The 21,077-nt window shown below is 47.8% G+C and overlaps 1 protein-coding gene across 2 annotated transcripts; it reads left to right on the plus strand.

The window, feature by feature from the left end:
- The first annotated feature begins 702 nt into the window (after positions 1 to 702).
- Positions 703 to 19,462, plus strand: CXCL12 (C-X-C motif chemokine ligand 12). Of its 2 annotated transcripts, XM_063338531.1 has the most exons (5): positions 703 to 861; positions 6,180 to 6,297; positions 9,715 to 9,801; positions 13,474 to 13,571; positions 15,372 to 19,462. In XM_063338531.1, the coding sequence occupies exons 1-5, from the start codon at positions 801 to 803 to the stop codon at positions 15,401 to 15,403; spliced, it is 396 nt and encodes a 131-aa protein (XP_063194601.1). In that variant the 5' UTR covers positions 703 to 800; the 3' UTR covers positions 15,404 to 19,462. The 2 variants fall into 2 exon arrangements, with proteins under 2 accessions (XP_063194601.1, XP_063194602.1); XM_063338532.1 differs by lacking the exon at positions 13,474 to 13,571.
- The last annotated feature ends 1,615 nt before the right edge of the window (positions 19,463 to 21,077 follow it).

The raw sequence follows: 21,077 nt of genomic DNA on the forward strand, positions 1-21,077 counted from the left end.
GGCAGCAAACGTACAACTGGGTTCAGCTAATAGGGGGGAAAAGGTGGTGTTTCGAGCCAAGCATGCGGAGGCAAAAGCGGAAAGCCTCCCTCTCTCGCTTTCCTCCCTCAAAATTCCCCAGATATACTTCTGGGAAGATGTTTCGTACGAGGCGCTGGATCTGATGCCCTGGGCGCCGGTGTAAACCTAAATTCACGCCCACGGGAGTGAAGGGGGATTTTTCTCCTCTTCCCGGTGGGAATGCTGGAATGCGTCCCCGCAGCTGTCCCAGCTCTGGTTCAAGAGCAGTGGGGCCGGGGTGCCCAGAAGGGGCCGGGGCTGGCATACTTTGGGGACAAAACTTTCTCCCCCCGGCCCAGGCCGGATGGGGTGACCGTGATGCCGCTTCCCCGGCGGCCCGGGCTGGATGGGGTGACCGCGACCCCGGCTCCCCGCCGCAGCCCCGGGCAGCGTTGCGGACAGGACCCTCGGGGGGAGCGCACCGCCGGTGCCGCCCCACGGGGGACTCGGGGCTGGTGGGGCAAGCGCTTTGCCTGGGGGAAGACTGCCGGGCTGACGGAGCGAAGAGAGGAGCCCTCGTACTTTTGGTTCCTTTCCAAGCATTTTTAACAGAGGAAGGATGTAATAACATGCCACGGGCAATAAATCATAGGCTAGCTACTCCCCCTGGCTCCCCTCCCCCAGCCCCGGCGGTCCCGGCCCCTCTATAGAGGGAGGGGAGGAGGGGACTCCAGCAGAGAGCCGCAGCCGCCGGGACGAGCACTCCAGCGCTCGCCCCGCGCCCCGCCAGCCGCCCCAGCATGGACCTCCGAGCCCTTGCTCTGCTCGCCTTCGCCCTGGCGATCATCTCCCTCTCGGAGGGTAAGTGAGCTGCCTACTCGCCACTCGCACCGCTCCTGCTGCCGGCGCCGGGGAGCCCGGTCGGGAGTTACGGTCCCGCCGAAATCTCCGCTCTTCCCCCTTCTCCCCGCAGCTCGCCCGCTCTCTCTGGCTGCTGCCGCAGCTCAGATGTGGGCGTCTGGCGAGCCCCGAGCGATAGCTGTGGTGAGCTGGAAGACGGCAGGGTCGACCCCTTCCGTGGCTCGCTTTTTTCAAAAGGCGTCTGGTCAAAGCGGTCCCTCGTTGCCAAACTTATCCCAGATTGAAATCGGCTGGGGGAAGACTTTCAACAGCGCTCGGTCTGCAGGGAGGTGGTTTGCTTGCAAAATATGCATATCGATTTCCCCTTTAAAAAAAACCAACAAAACCAACCCTAAAAGTCAGAAGAAATGAGAAACAGACGGTTGTTCGGTTCCTTTTCTGTCCTCTGTCGTGATCTATCTTCCCTCCATCAGGGCAGAGCTGAGCCAAAGTGGTCACTCAGCAGGAATTCACCGCACCCGCGGCGAGGGTGCACGGAGAGGTTTCGGGGGCGGGGGGGGGGGGGGGCGCGGGGAGGTGCGCTGACGAGAGGTCTGGGGGAACGGGGTCTGACAGCCGGCGAGCATTTGTCGCCAAGGCAAGCGACACGGCGGCTGTCCTCACCGCACGGCGCCGCAGCGCCGTCCCGCAGCCCGCCCGCCCCACGCCGCGTCCCGCGTGTCACCAGCGGAGCCCAGCGGCAGCTGGCCGGCTTGCTCTCGCCAGCTGCCCCCGTGGCAGCCGCCGGCTGCGGACAGCCCCGGAGACCGCGGCAACCTGCGCCTCTTGCCGCGCATCCCGCGGGCAGCGGGGAGCCCGGTGCCGCGGGGAGCGGGGATCGCTCGGGGCAGCCGCATTCCCCACGCGTGCCGGGGCGAGGGGAGCCCGTAGCCTCTGGGCATCTCCCGGGCGCTCCTCCCGCGGCTGGCTGCTCGCCTGGCAGAGATTTGTCACCTTTTGTCCCCTCATCGAAAGCTTGCAGGCTAGGTAACGAGCGCCCTTTCAGTCCTCCGCTCCCCTCTCATTCTCCCATTCTACCGACCGAAACTTGGGTGTTCTCCACCCAGGGCGGCAGAGGCTGCCCTCCGGTGCCCTCTTTGTTTAGCCTGAGAGAGGTAATTGCTCCCGATAATTTCGCCGATGCCTTTTCCCCAGTACTGTCCCAGCAGCAACCCCGTCCCTTCGAGGCACGTTTTAAAAAGCCAGCACGGAGCAAGCGCTGCCCCAGGGAGACTCCAGCAGGCAGACCCGGCCGGGTGGGCTCCGGCCCCCGCCGCTCACGCCGGGACCCGCCGCGCTGGGGCTGCGGGCTGGGAAGCGAGTGCGAAGGTAGCGAAGGCAAACCCCGGGGGCCGCGGGTGGTGGGGCCAGCCCCTCGCCCCCGGCCGGTGCCCGGGTACCCGGAGCGGCTCCCCTCGCCCTCCAGGGTGGGTCTGAGCGAGCTGGGGGAGCGCTGCCGGCCCACACCGGGGCTGCAACCCGGACGGGAGGCGCGGGAGTGGGGGACTGGGGACCACCAGGGGCTCAGGGGCTCTCCATCTCCTCGCCTTCCCGCTTAGCACAGGACTGGGGGCGGTGGCAGAGCTGCCCGGCTGCACCTCGCTTTTCTCTCTGCCCGGCAGCGCTCCTTAGCTGGCAGCAAACTGCAGCGGGTGTCTTTATGGCAGCGTAAGCCTGTCCGGGACCTGGCTACTTGTGTAAGGAAGTGGCTTTAAAGGGTTGGAGAAAAACTAGCAGAAGGAGAAAGTGCCCCAACCTTGCATTGATAAGAACAAAGTTTTTTTTCCTACTTCTTTGCATGTCATGTAGTGCTCTCAACCCTGATCCAGATGAGGGCTTGCATGGCTTCCTTGTCCTGGAGGGCAGGTGAGCTCTGAATTCTTCCGAGCCACCCTGGTAAAGCTCTATCTGCCTGTCACATATCACAGCCTCACTCCCCAGGGAAATGGAGCTGTTCTTGTCTTAAAAAGTCGCCAGCCCTCTCCCGATATTCACAAATGCACCTTTGGATGAATAGGAATAAAATGATGCTTCTATCAAATATTTTGCCTGTTCATGGCCAGCCTGCTTGCCTGGATATAGCTTCCCTCTCTGTTCAAGTGCCCAGAGCTTTCCAGCCCATACAGCAAGTCACTGATGATAACTTTGCAGCAGAACTGGCAATTCATTTGTTCCCTTAATGTCCAGTTCCAGTGCGGGTGAGGCAAGGCAGATCCCTACGGGATGAAATAGCTACTGTCCAACCTTGACTAGTGGCCGCTCTGTGAGGGAGATTTTTGTAAGTGCTTTGTCTGTATATGCGAGCAGAAGCGGGTGTTCAGAGCCAGCAAAAATTAGCTTTGAGTTAGAAAACAGTAAAACTATTTATCATTAAAGAAAAATCAACACCCAAACTCAAGAACCCTTCTAGTTGCGACCAGAATATATGTTTTCTTTTTCTTTTTGTCTAAGGAAATAAGGCAGAAGGAATGGCATATTGGGCTATCAAATACCTAAATAGCGTCTGGCCCTTCTGTAACTTTTGACTATATTGAACCGTTTTAACCAAACGTGCCAGATAAAGGTCTCAAAAGCTTTATGTATGATCAGTTTCATGAAAACTGGTATTTTCATGGAACTGTGCAATTGATAGACTGTACTGATTTGTTTTACCGAGAGAATGGCTTCGGCTTGCGCTCAGTGTTTACTAGACATCAGAGAATCCACAGAGCATCCACTTTTGCAGTGTAAACCTGTAGAATAACTGGCTAAATCAGCTGTACTGTGCATGGAACAATTTGTTTCAAATTTTGAAATGTGATAAGGAAGATGTATTTGTCAGCCTCGGGGTGAGACCAGCAATCTTCCCTTCCCAAATTATGGCCCCTTCCCCCTCCTCCTTCAGGATGATAGGGGTTCACGTGTCGGGAAATGCCATGTGCACTAGTTTTCCCTGGTTTTCAGCCTTCCTGAGAGCAGAGGGAGCCACAGCCAAGCTCTCAGAGCCAGAGCACTGGAGGGGCAGTGGCAGGAGATGTTGGTTCCCTGTTAGTGATGCTAAGAGCTGACCCGCTGTCTGTGCTGCTGCTCCCTGGTGCTCGGTGCCTGTAGTGGATCACCAAGCAAGGGGCACAGAATTGCCAAAGGGATCCTTCTGCTGGGAGGGGAGTTGTCATTCTGCTTTGCATTGGGGTGACAGAAGAACACCGAATGCTGGGGTTTACCCTCCTCCTTGCTGGGCTGAATGCCCTTTCTTGGGCAGGAAACAACTTTGGAACTTATGGACATGGTTAAGCTTTCTCTGCTCCTGATTTCAAGTGGGATGGGATCGAAAGTCCCTGTCCCATTCTCAGAGAGGTCATGATTGCACTCTCAAATCTTACATCTGAACAGTTCATCTCTTGTGGGTTGTTTTGGATAAAGCTTGCTTAAACTTCATTGGTACAAGCTTGCAGAGATGCTTCCACTGCAGCTGTGCTGAGCGTTGTTGTGTGACTGCATTCAATTTCAGCCTCCCTTTCCAGTACAAACTCACTGATGTGTAGCTATCAGGCACAGATTTGCAGTGGGAAATCCTCCTGCCTTTCTCCCTCCCTTCCACATTAGCACTAGTTGCTCTAGTGCATGTTCTTGAGGCTCACCCCGCAGCCCTCCTTCCTCTTCCCCCTCCAGATGGGAGCTTCTCCTCCTGCTTATTAACTCATAGATGATATCACTGCTTGGTCTGGCATAAAACTGATAGAAAGTGTCCTCCAATTTTGTTAACCTATAGTCCAGGTCCTGGGGTGAACCTGGAGGAACTGTGCTCCTACTGGTGAATTCCTCTCCATTTGCCCATCTGCCTGTGGGATCTGATTCTGGCTCATCTCTTGGTAGAGGCACTTGGAAAAAAGGGTTTTCCCTCCTGAGGCCAGGGTAATTTCACTGTCTTGCCTGTGGTTATATGTGCTAGAGACAGGCACTGGTAAATAAGCAATATATGCAGATCAGCTGCGCTTTGAAAAGCTGTCTCTTTTCTCACCTTTCTAGACGGCGGTTTAGGGATTCCAAGCCTTTCTCTGCTCCTTAGCTCTCCATCTGCCTTTAAGGGAACCGGGTTTGTGTGATGCGAGTGCTCCTGTGTGGCTAAATAAACAGGGCAGCAGATTGCCATGTGGCATCTAAAGCCCTGTCAGATATAGATCTACACTGTGAGCCAGACCTTATGGGTTAGGTGGCTGAATTTAATTCTTCCCAGAGGCTGAAAAGTGCTCCAGTAGGGAAATTGTTTAAAATACTAGGTAGCGCCTTCTAGACTTCCAGGCAAGGCTTCTGTGTTTTGTATTTTTGCATGCATGGAGCTTTGAAGCTTACACACAGAGTGAGGACCTTATTTATGTGCACTTGTTTGCCAGTAATTAAGCTCTTCTGTGGAGAAATTAGGTAGCAGAAGGACGGCGTCAGAGGCTGTAGTGAGAGCCAGGCTGCTTTTCTCAGTTCTGCATGCATATTCATTGCTAATTTTTAGCCTAGGGGGCTAAACTTAATTCTGTCCCTATTGATGCCAGTGTCAAGACTCCCATCCAGTCTGGTGGTCCCTGATTAGTATATGGGGAGCACACTGCCTGGTAACTGTCTCCTGGATTGCCGTTACTTCGCCACAGGCTGGGAATTGAAAAGACTCCAAATCTCTCCCGCAAAACCGCTGTGATCTCGCATCTCCGAGTCGCACCTCCTCGTGTGAATATCTCGACTGGGAGTAGCGGTTGGCTGTAGTGGGGAAAGGTCAGCTGCTGGGCCCTGGGAAAGCCTGAAAGACTCGTTTTTTTTCCCTAGCCAGTAAGTCCCCCGTGAAAAGCCTGCACCTGAGCCCAGCCGTTTTGATCTGAACTCTTTGGAATTCATCGCTTTCTTCTGGCTACCTTCTAATTTGGCCCCAGGTCAAAATCATTTGGCAAGAACAACACTGAGGACAAGTGCCCCCTCTTTTGGCCTTTATCTTGTCTAATTACCAGGAGCATCCCTGCACAATGGAGCGGCCCCTTATTCTAATCTCTTCTTCTTTACTTATCTCCATTTTCTCTCCTTCTTCTTTTGTCTTCCAAAATCCCACGCACCAGGATTGAAAGGCTGGATACTGGGGTAAAAGGATTGTGCTGTGAGCTGTGGGCAAATGCACTCCCAAAGCTATAGCTTTTCTACTGCTTTTTTTTTCACCTGCATATTTGGAGGGAGTTTCTGTCAGCCCTGCTCTGTGTATCTGTGCTGCCGACTGGGAGCAAGAGGGAGTAATGTGTCCTTTCTCTCCCTGTGTCCCGCAGAGAAACCCGTCAGCCTGACTTACCGATGCCCCTGTCGATTCTACGAGAGCAACGTGGCAAGAGCCAACATTAAGCACCTCAAAATCCTGTCCACACCCAACTGCTCACTTCAGATTGTGTAAGTCTCTTACTCTTTTCAGCTGGGTGCAAGTCTCAGGTGTCAAAAAGAAGAGTCACAGAGCTGGTTCGTGCTTTGGTAGCTGCAGTTTGGTCTGTGTTCCACACCGTGATTTCCAATTCATCTCTTCACCCCATGTGTGAGGTACAGCTGGAACCTTCTTTACCCCACACAAAGTTACAGGTAGATGTTTCCCAGCTGTGTTTTACCCCTTTGATTGTCCCGTGACTCTGTGATCGTATGTCCTGTTTGCCCATGGGTATGTGAGCAGGAACATCAGACAGGCTGTCCATTGCCTTGGCTGTGGAGCTTCACACCTTGGGGGAAAGACTTTGCAGTGTTCTGAGTTTTCTAATGCTCCACTTCTCCACAGAGAGGAGCTAAACAAGCAAAAGGAATTCCTGGATTTCGTGTAGCCTCCACAGGAGGTAAAGACCCTAAACATGTGCTGGTCTGAGCTAGGGACACGCCAGGCAGTGACTGACTCTGGTAAACCACAGATCACAGCAGGACAGAGATGGTGGGATCCCAATGGAAAATAACCTCTTCATTTTTGCTGAAAAAGAAACACTGATTTTCGGGAAAAATGGGGTTGTAGATCTGTGTGTGCATGTGTGTTTTTAGGAAGGTCTTTTTGGTTCATTTGTTCATGAGTGACCTCCTCCCTCCTCTCCCAAAATTCAAAATCTTCAAAAGAAGAAAATTACCATTCATCTTTTCATTGCAATGGAGCCCTACTACCATCGACATCTGTTGACATCTGTAAGAAGGTCTCAGTCACTAGACAGGGTTTCTGTGCCGTGCTTCCATCACCAGTTCTGTCTTCGATCCATGTTGAGCTTCTCCAGTTGCAACTTAAATGCTGTAGAAGCCCATTCTTTTGTCATCCAAAACATTTCTGCACTCAGAAAATTAATGTGTTTTCATGAGATTTCTCAGGAACGTACAGATATATTGAAAAGCCTGTATCCATTCATGAACGATTTTTTATTCATAGGTTTTTTTTTTCCTTTCTTAAACCACTCTGGGTAGATCTTACACATGTTCTCATGTGTGCCTCTGCCTCAGGATTTGCTGGAGGACAGTGAGAAAAATGTAAGCCTCAGCTGAGAAATAATTTCCTTTCACAAAAATGGCAAAACCAGCTGTGATCTCTACCTATAAACAATTTTGGAGGCAAGCATCCAAAACGCAATAGTGTATGGATTTGTGCTCTGGGACTGTCAGTGGATGTCAGAAGGGTCCCAGCACTAGGGCTTTGTAGAGGATTAGGAATTTTCTGGAGTAGTTTCAAGAAAATGACAGGCATTTAAGACAGGATAGAGTGTACATTTATCTCTTAATTAAAGTGGGATCATAGTCATTAGAGGTAGATAAGAGCGTGAAATGCAGAAACACAAACAACTCATGTTCTTGTCCATTCTTGACCTAAATGTGTTTGTTTGAATGTGATTCAGTGGCACACAGAACACATGAATCTATAGTTCACTATCTTTTGTTTAAAAAGCAAGGTACTTAAAAACTTGCCTCCAAATACCCCTGAAACATCATGAGTACGAACTAGGTCTTTATTGCAGCAGAAGCTGAAACCGAATCAAAACTAACACATAAATTTCTCATCTTGGTGGTTTTATCCACACTCTGAATTTAGCGGATATGCATTATACAGTGACGGTGTGAGTAACTTAAAAGCTACCATTTCCAGGAATAGAGAACCTCAGTGAAATCACAACATTTCAAGGAAAGATCTTGTATTTTTTCCCCCTTTATGGCTGAGCGGAGTTGTACCTGAACAAAAGGCCTAAGGGCAGGCTTTTGTCTTTGGTTCTGTGGGAAGTCATCTCCCCAAATCCAGAAATCTCCTCTGTCAGTGTCTACTTCTGCAAAGCCCATCCTAAATTCCTTGCTTTTCAGTACAGGGAAATAGGCATTTTTAGCATGCAAGTAATTGCATTCTAAAGTAGACACCTAAACCAGCTTAGGTTAACACTCCATACCATTGCCTAGGTCTCTGCCATGACTGTACAAGGAGCAGGGGCTGACGGGCTGAGAAATAAATGTCTAAAAAAATCAATGTCTTAATATTAGGTGAGAGGAACTGAATTGCATGTGCCTGGAGGCTGTTTACATGTGCGTTTGCTTCTGTACCCTGCGAGGCCAGACCAAGAGTTCCCAGGCATTGCTAGCATCAGCAAATCCATTCTTACTCTCTGTTGGTATCACTTTGCTGGAAATACTCCAGCTTGGCACCGCTATAAGGGAAATATGAATTAGGCCCATTCATCTCTTTATTGGCGCAGGGCTTGCAAGACTGGATCTTCGATGTGTTTATGTTACAACTATGCTGTTGCATAACTTCAGGCCGAGGAGCCTTTTTGACCTGTTATTTCTTACACCATAGTTTTATATCCTGCACATTTCATTTTATAGAGCAGGGGATATTTTGGCTTCCATCCAGCAAAATGCTTAAACAAGTACTGAACTTATTCCTATGGGCATTTCCATGAAATTGCTGTTCTTGGCACTTTCGCGTGGCAGGCAGGCTGTTTAAGGGGAAATTTCTGGGCAGCTGGGACAGAGGCAGGGCGCTTTGGGGGACCTGGGTGATCACAGTGCTCTCAAGAGGCCCCGAGATCCCTGGAGGCAGGGCGAGACCCGCTGATGCGGGTGAAAAGTTATTTGTACTGCTTTTGTATGAAAGGTGCAGATAGCCCAAATGCCAAATTCCCAGGGAATTCTGATTAGCTAAGCAGTTTGGTTTGGAAAGTGCAGCTTGGACATCCAGGAGAAACCCCTCAGGAGGTTTCTGCTTTTGTTTCCAATGCTGAGTGAACATATGAGGGAAAACTTGCCTCTGGCACTATGGTACTTCCAGTTGTCTTCCTGCCTGCCACCTGTTTGTCCAGTCTTGTACACAACAAAAAGCTAATGAGTGAGCAGACCCTTTCAGAACATCCAAGAGGTACGGTTTGGTGTCTGCCCTCAAAACACATGAAATTTCAATTTTGCATTGAATCTGAAAGCTGTTCTTAATTACTTCCTTGCAAAAATGACCATACCATTATTTCCAAATGAAATTTAGCTGTTCCCAGCACTGAACTCATAGCAGCACAGGTATGAGTTGGAAAACTTCGACTTAAATCCTGTATCTGTCCCACCCCCACATGCGTACCAGTACAGACCACAAGAATCAGCATCAGAGGAGACAAATTGTGCTTTGAGCCCGGGGATATTTATAGTAGCTGCCTTGAGGATGGCAGGGATAACCCATCCTCTTCCTGGTTTAACTGAGAGCAGCACTGGCACCCGAGGTACTGCCTGTAGTGGAATCGCAAACCTCTGTGCGAAATAAGGCGCGTGGGGGTGGGCTGAGGAGCGTCTCGCACTAGACTCACTCTGACTTTTCTCCTTTGGCAGTGCAAGGCTCAAGAGCAACAGCAAGCAAGTGTGCATTGATCCCAAGTTAAAGTGGATCCAGGAATATCTGGAGAAAGCTTTAAACAAGTAAGGCAAGAGACAAATGGACTTAACAGCTAACATCCTGAGTTATTAAAGGGTAGAACATTAAGGGCTGGCTTTTACCATGTGGACAAAGTACTCGTGGAATCAGATATTGTTTTGAAGATGGGTTTGGAGTTGACCTAGTCTGTATTAAAACAACACCTTCTAGTATATCCTAAATGTTAAACTGAGAGTTTTGCCAGGGTTTGAGGCAAAATCTATCCTAATGAATCTGTTCTGGGGTCCCCAACTCATCCTTTTTAAAAAAAGCCGTTCTCCCAAGGAAAATGCTTCCTTTATGCCCCCACTTCCCCAAGCCGAACTACAGTTACTTCAAAATCTATATTGTTCCAGTTTCTTTGGAGCCCCTTTTCCATGTCACACTGGGGTCTGTTTGCACAGGCAGCTGAGGCCTAGGAGGTCTTGGTGTTAAAAATTGTTTCTCTGCTGGCCAGTGTGGAGTGCTATTAATATCAGCCAAAGCGAGATGTGCTGCCATGAATAAGGTTCTCCCAAAAGGCCAAGAAAAAAACAGCCACACTTGGCAAATTCAGACTTTTTAAATCTATTTTTATTCCCCTTGAAAGCGGGTGATCATGGCTACCCTGAGATGGACACACACTATTTCAGTTCGTATTTATGGTGAGCAAGAGCAGCACAGAGAACGTATCTGTGCTGAGTTGCAAGGGAGGGTCTCCAGCCTTCCTGGGATGGAAGATGAGACAAACGATGGTACAAAGCATTTCCTTGTTTGCCCAGGCCCCTGCGATTGATCCAGATTGATCCAGCAGTGGCATTTTGGCCAGCAAGCCTACCTGTGCACTCAGTATCCCTCCCACCCTCGCCACCACATTCCCACCCCTCAGTAACCGCTGTAACCGTGCTGAACCTTCCCCCCCCCTGCATCTGTAGGGTAAAGGCAGGGCTGGAATCCAGTCATTTGCAAAAGCGATCCGTTCTTGGAGAAATGTTGGGAAGGGTATGGCCCCAGGGCAGATGTGAGGCAGTACAGGTAGCTGAATGCCCTCCACTGTTTGCTTTGCAAAGGCATCTGCCAAACAAGGGGTAGAGTTAGAAAGAAAAAGTCTTTGTTCCCCTGAATTTTTACAATTAGCAAGGGGAGAAATGCTGCCAGAGGTAGAGAGATTCTTCCATGCGGTCTTTTTGGGACCCCAGTGGGCCAAGAGTGAGGAGGAGGAGGGGAGGAAGCTAGCTAACAAACTGACTGTGATTCCAGCCCTGACAGCTCTTCCCATCTCATCCGATGCTCAGTGCCTTCTTTGCTGCCACCACTCAGCCCTCTTGTCCTCTGGGCAAATTCTCTGCAGAGGTAATCCAGGTTAACGCTGCCAGGATGGCTTTGGATTTAGGCACAACTGAACCTACGAGTAAGATGTGGCCCATGCTGACTATCCTAGGGGCTTGTGGTAGTTTGTTTTCCAACTCGGAGAAAATTCTCAAGCCCCTGCCTAAGTTTCCGTTTGCTGTCATCCCCAGTGAAGCCCTTGGTGCTCTTCATAAGACCTGAAACTTAGGAGACACTGAAGAAATTTGTAGGGTTTGGGCAAATGTGATTATGTGCTCAGATCCTGCCTGCCTGATTTAGGGGAACAACTCAGCTGGAACACGATCTGCTCTCACTTCCACTGGTGAAGATCCAGAGCCAGCTCTACTGAAACCAGTAAAGCTTGTGCTCGATCTCTAGCCAGATTCTGGGTTTTGTTTACCTAGCACTAATCCAGAAGCTATTCTGCTAATTTGGTGGATTTCATCCTGGTTTAGACTGAGCAACAGAAGAGAATTTGGTCCCAGCTCTATGAAATAAGATGACAGAAAGCATATATCTCCATCACCTAATCCTGTAATCATGGCATTATTTTCATTTTCCAACTAGTAATGCTAGCACCAGTGGCATTTTCGTGCTCCACAGACAGTCAGGGTTCTGTCTGTAGCATTTTCACAAGGCATGTTTTTGATATATTTTAGTGCACAGCTTTGACTTCTTCAATGAAATGTACTTCGGAATATATTTATAGCGCATCAAACAATTCATATATTTGAATTGGAGCCATATGAATGTTGGTAGTTTAAAACACCGATATCCCTCTAAACTACTAACAGCTTGTAAAATAAATCTATATAGATCTATAAATGTTAATGTAGCTATCAATTTCAATCAGCCATATATTATATTTTTTCACTTGTACTGAAATTGTATGAAATGTGACATTACCCTATATGCACTAGCAATAAAATGGCTAATTGTTTCATGTTATGAAAACCCAATTGTACATGGGAATTTATTTTTCTGGAATAAAATCAATACGTTTTGTAGAAAGGGCTCTTGTAATTGCTTAAGAAAAATCCAAAGTGTCAACCATCTTAATCTATACAAGCACTTCAATATAAGTGTATCTTCTATGTTAAAATCTGCAGCTAAAGGCAAGGAAAAGTTCATAGAATACAGTAGTCCAATGCAGTTCATTGTAAAACCAGAGATGTTTTTTGGTAGGGAATTATTTTGCTCACGACTTCTGCTTAGCCTTTATTATTGCTTTATATTCATCACATCTCCATGTAATATACACACTTATGAAACATCCGTAAAATACATTCAGGCTGTCAGGAAACCAAATTCCTTAACTGGCTTTAAAAATCCTCGTGCAGCTGCTGTGGCCAACATCATTCAACATTCATCCATTTTATAGACAAGGGGCAAATCCGTCCTTTCTTGAAATAGCTAACAAGTCCTTTATCACTTCCAGGCAATCCCAGTCATCATTTACAGTACACTGACTGCCTTTCCCTTCTCCCTTCACACAAGGATATGCAAAATCAGTCGCTTGTAGAGTAAACAGAAATGAGAGAACGATCCTTGCTTGTCCGCTGTCACGTTAATACAGTCCCACCTCAGAACTTCCCCTCAGCCTTCGGTGCTGGAGTGCATTAAGCTCAGTGACTACTGCTGGCACAGATGAGAGAGATGATGGATCTGGAGAAGATAACAAAATAGGAAAAACCTTTCCTTGAGCCCTGCTGGAAGAAAGGAAAGGAAACTCCCAACTTCTAGGGGCTGGCTGTGATGGAAGCCAAGCCCTGCTGCTGCCTTACTTCATAGTGTGGCAGCTCTTCCTAATTTCTGACCTCATCTGTAAATAAGGGCTAAAGTACAAGACTCCAGAACAACTACCTCCCAGTACTCCACCAAGTGTGTACTGGGTGAATAACCCACATGGTGGGGGACAACGTAGGCGAACATCTTCACAGACTCATTTTAAGGCACTGAATGCCCACAAATCCCATAGAATAGCCACCGGTTCTTGTTGATGTCAGTGGGAATGCTGGGTGGAAAGCCAGAGATCCAGCCCTCCCCTCTGCTTTCATTGTACCTCAGGTGATACCGTGTGGATGGTGAGGCTCCTGGCTGACAAGTTCTGGGAGGCTTCGGTGTTTTGGGGGAAAATGTTGTTATGGCCTCAGAATTTGCAAATGTCCTGTCTCCAGGGCACTTTCATTTGCCTAGCGTTGCTCTGAGGCAGAGCGTATATGAAAGGGGATGTTATCGTCATTTGCACCCTGCCAGCAAGATGTGAAGGGACCATAGAATAAGTGTGAATAAGGCCTTTGTATATGGATAATTTATGGCAGTCTTTTTGTATTTTTCTTTTAATTTAGACCACGTCATCGCACTCATAAAAAAAAGCAACAGAAGAAACGGGGCCCACTCTGCCCTTCCCGTGCAACACCACTAAAGTCTCCAGGGAGAAAGAATGGTAGGAGACATTAGTTTCTGAGCTGGGATACCTCAGGTTCAAGTCCCTGCTCTTCCACTGACCATCCTATATGACCTTGAGCAAATACATTAAGTTATACAGACCTCCATTTTTCCCCATATTTGCTGAGCATAACATCTGTACCCTCCCTGCAAAGGCATTTTATATAGATAAAACATTTAAAAGAGGGGGAAAGTTCGGCCGTGACAGAGGTGGGAAAATTTTCCCATTTTAGAGATGCAAAATGGACATCCAAAGAGGCCAAAGTAACCCTGAACAAAGCCAAAGTCAAAGGCAGGGTAAAGGTTTGGAAGCCCTATTTCTTTTAGCTGGCCATATTCGTCCAATACTAAACTGATGGAGTTACACTACAAAAAACCGCTGTGAATTTGTCACTGGCATTTTTTAATGACAAATGCAGCACTGGGTGGTGACAACCTGATTTGGTCCATTGGTGACTGGTTGACACCTCTCCTATGGGAGACGCTAGGCAAGTCCCAGAGAACGGTGTTCCATATGCCAATGCTCTGGATGTCCCAGTTGTTTTTTTCCCATCAGAGAGGTATGTCCTGCTTTTCTGCACCAAAATAAATAGGGTTACTGGTGTGGGATATTGGAAAAGACATCTTTAAAGAGAAGAATTTTGCTCATAGTTTAGTCATCCTCTTTATGCCTGGATGAGTTTGCCAAGGCTACCTTCACTGAGAGTGTCTCTAGCTCTGGTCACACAGTCAGTTGTCCAGCAGACCTTGTTCAGATCCTGTAGGCTAGACAAGACATGCTGGGACATCAGGGCTTTTGAATACCTGGTGTTTACCCTCTGGCACTTGTAACTCAGCCTTAGTGACCTCGTCTAGATTGCAAAAGGACGATCAGCCTGGAGCAGGAGAAGGGGCCACCAGAAAAACCTGGAGGCCACCAGCACAGACTTGCTCCTTGTTCTGAGTGAACCCTGCACACAATACCCTTGCACTTTACTGTGATACCTAACCCACGACTCCTCCTGGGTACCATGCTCACACTGAGCATGGGAGACTTGATTTTTCTGTCTCCTACCCTGAGCTCCCTACCTCTGCACTGCTCACCCTCCCCGTCACCCCACCTTCACTGGGCAGCTGGTCACCACGAGCAGCGACATGCTGCCCAGCTGCTCACAGCAGGTGGGGTCCCGGAGCAGGGAGGCCATGGGGGTGGTTCCTGGCTGGGCAGCACACTCGGGTGCCTCTGCTCTCCAGCCACCCCATGGTGGGAGCTGAACACCAACAAAAGCAGAGCATGGGCTTCCCTCTGTGTTCCTCCATCCTCACAGCGAGCCGGCACCCTGCGGAGCTGCAGTCCCTGATCTTCAGCAGGGCTGTGGAGTAGGGGCAGGTAGAGGAGACATTCCCAGTGCCACTTGCTCCACTACTGGGGCTGCTCACAAATGATTAATCCCGCCTTTCCCTGCTGTTTTTATTGTCAAGTCTCTTTGCCCACCGATAATGCTTTCCTCTGGCTTTCAAGTCCAGAACAAGCTTCCTAGCCAGCCTTCCTCCTATGTTAGCTCTGAACACCTTACTAACTGTGATGAGCACAACCTGCCCAAATAACTCCCATTGCTGGGTTTGCCCTGCTGGGTCCCAGTAGCTCCTTGTGGAGAACTTCCCCCAAAATGTTTGGCAAACACTGGTTGGAGGGGCTGCAAAAGAAATGCCTTTGGGTTAGTCCAGACACAGATTTGCTGTTTGACTAGGCCTGATAACAAAGCTTTTGCAATTGAAATAAACCTTAATAGTGTTTCACTCTGTTCTTCATCAACAGGAGGTTCAAGATGTAAGAGTCAAGCATTGTAAGCCGTCTACAGGATTTCTTACTGTAGGACCCAGAGAGCAGATAACCAGTATTAGGGAATGAATACATTTCACTGTTATCATGCAGCACAAAGCAACGCTTCATGCATTTCCAAAGGTTTTTTTGTTTGGTTTTTTTTTTGGTGTGTGTTTTTTTTTTTTTTTTTGCACAGGTTAGCTTGCTTTCACAGTGCTATTTTTATATAGTAAGATGTAACTATTTGAGAAAAATATGTTTTTATACAGGTTGGTTTATTACCTAGCACTGAGGGCAGATATGAATTTAAACTAACCCTACGTTATTATATAATATTTTATTTCCTTTGCTATGTAGAGGTCTTGCTTTATTTAACTTTCTTTTGGTTCATGCAAGTCTCCTGGAGTTTTAAACCTAGAAGGACATGAACTGTACAGTGCAATGATGTTGTGTAAGTAGTGGAGGAACTTCTTGCCTCCAGCAGTCATTGAGGCCAAGAACATAGGAAGGCTAAAAAGCATCAGACATTGATGAAAGTGAACAGCATTACCATGCGTGGTATTTATAGGTGTTTTGGGTGAGGGATTAAACTCAGGGCCACGGGGCTAAAGCTCTTCTCTGAAGATCAGAGACCTTGGTGACAGCTATGAGCAGCTGGGTCAACGCACATCTGGTATTGCAAGGTCCTAGTACTTAGTTTGTAGTAGTTGTGTGTGTTAGGAGCCGCAACACTGATCTGATGTCACCTGGCATTTCCTATGTTCCTGTGTTTCTGATGACAAATTTTAGCACAAAAAGCAATGAGTTATTAAGTGTCTAACCACACGATCATGTTGCAAGTTGCTGGAGAAGTCGGATATGCTGCCACGCACCAGGTGTCTCTTCCCACCCATCCACAGGAGGTGGCTTCAGCTGGCCTGGCTAGCTTTGCACTGAAGTAGGCGGAGATGCATTCACATGACCCTTCACCAACGATGCCGTAGCCTCGGCTACTGAACAATCATACATACCTGAGGGCAGTAACATCTTTGATTGCTCTGGAGATACCTAGAAGAGGATGTCTGGCCATATCTTTGGAGAAAAGAGATGCCTGAGGCACGAGAGGGTCTGCCCAGTTTGTGGAAGGAGTGGTGTTTCTTGTGTGTGGAAATGAAGGCCAACACTCGCTGTTCACCAGTGGTTATGGCCCTGGTTTGCTGGTGAACAGGGTGATCTCTGGAATTTCCTTTGGAAAGTCCACCCAGAGACAGGGACCACTTCTTGCACCAATACCCTCTCTCAGCCAGAAATTCCTTTCTCCCGGTTCCCACCTGTATACGCAGTACCTTTACGCTGCGCACTGGGATCCGGGGGGGAAGCACATTTGTGCAGCACAATGCTTGTGTTTGTATGTATCTGTGTGTGTATTGTAAACAAAAAAATGTTGTAAGAATGTATTTTTTTTTTTGAGCGGGTTGCTTCAAAAGAAATCTTCCCTCTTCCCTGCAGCCTGTACCGGGGACACCGAGAGCGGTGTTTTACTAAGCACTCCCTTCTGTGGCAGGCATCTTTTAGTGCCAAAGAGGCACTTTGGCTAGCCAGGGATTATCTTATTTCCATGTGGATTCAAGTAAAAACCTTGTAAGTATTTTCCTCTCTGCAAAACAATGCTATTACAGAGAGTGCTTCAGCTGGGACCACATCACCTCATTTACCTTGACGTAGAAACCAACTGCTGTGCCTAAAATGTATGTGTGTGTGATTTTGACATTCCTTCTATTGTTATATTTACCAACCTGGTGCTTTGAGTATATTGTATCTCCATTTTGAAAGGGCTGGTACCACTGTACTTGATGAGAATTGGAGTGTTGATTTCAATGTGAGTAGGATCAGATCCTCTGTTGTAAAGGTAAAGATAGAACTTCTATGAGAAAACTAGAGCTTCATGTATCTTCCCTGGGCAGTACTTTATATCCTAAGATCCGTGTCCTGTCCCCACATGAACATCTCAATTACTAGTGGTTTGCCAGAGGTGGACATGTGAGTGTCAAAGCCAAGAATGACTTTGGGGGAAGTGTGGAAGAATCTTGGTTCTGACACAGACATGGAGCTTGCCCTTCTCACCCAGGAAAGTGCATTCTTCAAACATGCTTCCCATCCAAGGACAGTTTGTCTGATTCCTTCCCATTGGAGTAAATAAAGAATTAAACAATCCTCTGGTTTTGATTCAATAGCATACCTTGCTAATGATGATAGGGGCCATAAAGATTTTGTTGCTAGGGGAAACATAGGCTTTCCAGTGAAAAGATGGGGTGGGTAGATGTGACTGTACAGCCTCGTTGGTGCTCTGCTGCGGTCCTCGTTAACAGGGAGTGCATCTGGGGTCAGCGCCTGCAGGGAAAGGTCTCTGGGCACATGCCAGCCTCACATTACAGCTGGGGCTGTAATGCAAATGGACTACTTTGCCAGAAGCGCTGAGATGGGTAGTGCTGGAGCACCCCGGCCAAACCCCAGGGTCCCAGCTCTGGACAGTATATCCAGGAAGAAGAGATAATGGGGTCACCAGTCAACCTTCTCTGAGGGCAAACTAGTGAGTGTTGCAGGGGTAGACTGTGCTAAAGGAAGGGCATTTGCTTCTGGGAGAAATGCGTGAGTAGCAGCAGGAAGGAAAGGGGCTCCCTGCAAGGCTAGGGAACACCTACAGCCAGGTGGTGGTTGTCTGGGTGCCTTGTGGGCCATCTGCCTCTGACATTTCTTGAGATTCACGCTGTGGCCTGGGCCCTGACACTGCTGCGCTGGTGCCGATTCACTACTCGTGTGACCACTCAGGGCACAGGGATGCTCTTGGGGGCCAGCACCATGTCCCTCCCTTGATGAGCACAGCATGAACGCAGGGTTGGCACAGGCCCATCCAGGAGTAACTGAGGACTTAAGTGAGAACCTAACAAGAGCTTTCTCTTGCTTTAGACCAAAATTCAACCTTGAGTGGGAAGCATTGCTCTTTGCCTGGCATTATTTGCATGGTGCACCAGGGAGGGCAGCCGTGCCCTTGGCGCTAGAGAAATCAATGCCGCGGCTGCCCCAGGCTCCCTGCGCCACCCTGCGCATCACACGCCGCTCCTCCTGTGCACACGTAGCAGAAACCCACTTGGGGAGAGCACTCGGTTTTCCTTTCTGCCTTTAACCGTTGACCAAAGACCAAATCAGGGAAAGGAAGCGTGGGGAGATGGGAGTGATGTAGGGACCACACGTGAAGAGGCGGGAAAAGAGATGACGCCGAACCGGTGCTGAAAAAGCAGCTTCCGTAAATGTGAAATCGTCTCGTGTGGTATTTTCAAAGTGCAGCTCTTGAATCATAAGGTTGGATTATTATTTTTTTTAAAGAATCGATGGTATTTATTGCTGTGCCAATTTTTTATTTATACTAGCTTTAGACTTGTATGTATGAATATCTTATCTGAATTCTGCCTGAGGAAGGATGAAGGGTGACTTTCTGATGTGTTTTTAACTAAGTTGTTTGAGCAAAGGTGACTGATCGTTTTGCAATGAAGGCTACATTAGAGGTTAAATATACACATTTCATTGAAAATGCAGTTCCTATAGAAGTTTTTGTTGCTATTTTCTCTTTGTTAGCACCTAGAGGAGCCTTCTTTTCTCTGGCAACTTGTTTTGAGTGACGTGATTTACAGTAACCAGGGTTTTCTGAGAACTCGTCACCTAAAATCTGTTATTTTTTCATTATTAACATCCCACCAAGACAAGCTTTGTCTGCAAACATGAAACTCTGGTGGCCACAGAGAAGAAAACGTATCATCGTGAAAGGGCTGCATGAACCTCCCATCTTCCACTCCTTAAGAACTCAGTATTGTCAGAATGTGGTAAATACTGTACTTTATATTTTTATTAAGTAAAAAGAAATATCTTCCCAAATAATGTGAAAAGGGTTTTGTATTTGTGTTCCTGTAAGGCAGCTTTTATGGAGGAGTTGTATTATGCTTTTGAAATTACTCCTTTCATAGAATATTTTGAAAAGAATCACTTTTATATTGTTGTAATTTCTCCCATAAATCTGTATGCACTTAAAATTTTCTTAATAAAAATGTCTATCCAAATGAAATTATTATTTGCTTCTAATTTGTTTTCCTCACATACAAAGAGCTAAAAGCTTCCCATCAGAAAAAACATCCAGGTGTAGTTTAAGTGTGCAATTCCAAGGATGCTTCCGTGTAGCCCCATGGGCTCAGACTCTGCAGGGAACACGAGGCAAAGTGCCCACGGGGTTTGGCAGGGAGCAGCAGCCCAGCAGATTGAAATGTGCCATCTTCAAAGGAACGGCTTAACCATTTACTCCTTACACAGAAGCCCAGACTTCTTTTTAATTATTTTTTTTCCCCAACAGTCAACCTCCTGCAGCAGGTTGACTTCAGTGGAACTGAAAACCGTGAGCTGTTTTTGCTCCAGCAACAGGGATGCCATCATCATCTGAGGGTTTCTGTGAAGAGCCTGAGGGGTGTCAGGGGATGCGTTTGACAAAAGAGCAGATGTTGTGAACATCACCCACCTTGGGGATGGCTTTCCCAGGGCACGCACATTTCCCACAGTTTTGGAGTGGGGAATGGTTTTAGAGGCTTTTGGGACTGACCTGAGATCCTGGAGGTATAATCCTAACTTGGATGACGTCGTAGGGAATTTGCTGTGAGTTTCACAACCATGAGTTGAAAACTGGCTTTTGTTAGTGCCTTCCCCCACCTCCGAGCCCCCAAGGCAGGGGCAAAATATTTCCTCAGATCATCCTGCTCCCTCCACTGCTGCCCTGCTCCAGTATGCCAGTCCTCCTCCCTTCAGCCACATCCACAACACAGTTGAATCCCAGCACCACGTAGACCTCTGGCTGGAGCAAAGGTTAGGGATAATTTAACAGAGCAATGACACAGTGCTTGAGCCTTACTGAGCTTCTTATTCAATAAATATTGCTTGACCAAACTGATGCAAAGCAAAAGACTTGCAAAAAAGGAAACCCAGACGACTGATGATCCCTTTGCAAATCCAGGAATGATTTAGTGAGAGATAATGAAAAACTGAGCAGGTAATTGTGAGCGCAGATGGTCAGTGAGAGATTCCCAGGCCACTGGGAAAAGCGTTGGGAGTAATTAGCTACAAAATTACACATTAATATTAAGGAAAGGCCCCATAATCTTTGGAGCACTTTGCTGTTCCTTTCATCAGGTCTTTTCTCTTGAATGTGAAAGTTTGGGTTCTTAGTTCCTCAGCAAAACGTCAATGTGATGTAGCCACTAACTGCCTAGGAATTAGAGGTGAACCCACCTTATTAGCACATCTGGCTCTCTTCATAGGCAGCTTTCCCATATTAGCAAGCTGAAGGAAATCAGCTGCATTTGTGGCCTCAGCCATCCTGACACTCATTATGGTCTGGATTTATTAGGCCCTGGTGTGGTATAGGTCAGAAGACAGTATGGGAAATGCCCCTGCTTCTTGGGACTGGGTGGGGATGTTGCCACTGAGGATGTTATCTAGGAGCTGCTGTGATGCTACAAGACCAGGTTCAGTACTAGCTTCTGGTGAGTATCTTCCTGTTTTATAAAGCTACTTGCTCCCAAGTCATCCTGAGAGTCCCTCAGACAAAACAAATATGTAGCTTTGAGACTAGCAAAGGCAAAATGAAAAAAAAAAAAAAACCAAACAAAAAACCCCAAAACTAAC

The sequence above is a fragment of the Chroicocephalus ridibundus genome, chromosome 6 (assembly GCF_963924245.1).
Source record: "Chroicocephalus ridibundus chromosome 6, bChrRid1.1, whole genome shotgun sequence".
Taxonomy (NCBI): Eukaryota; Metazoa; Chordata; class Aves; order Charadriiformes; family Laridae; genus Chroicocephalus; species Chroicocephalus ridibundus.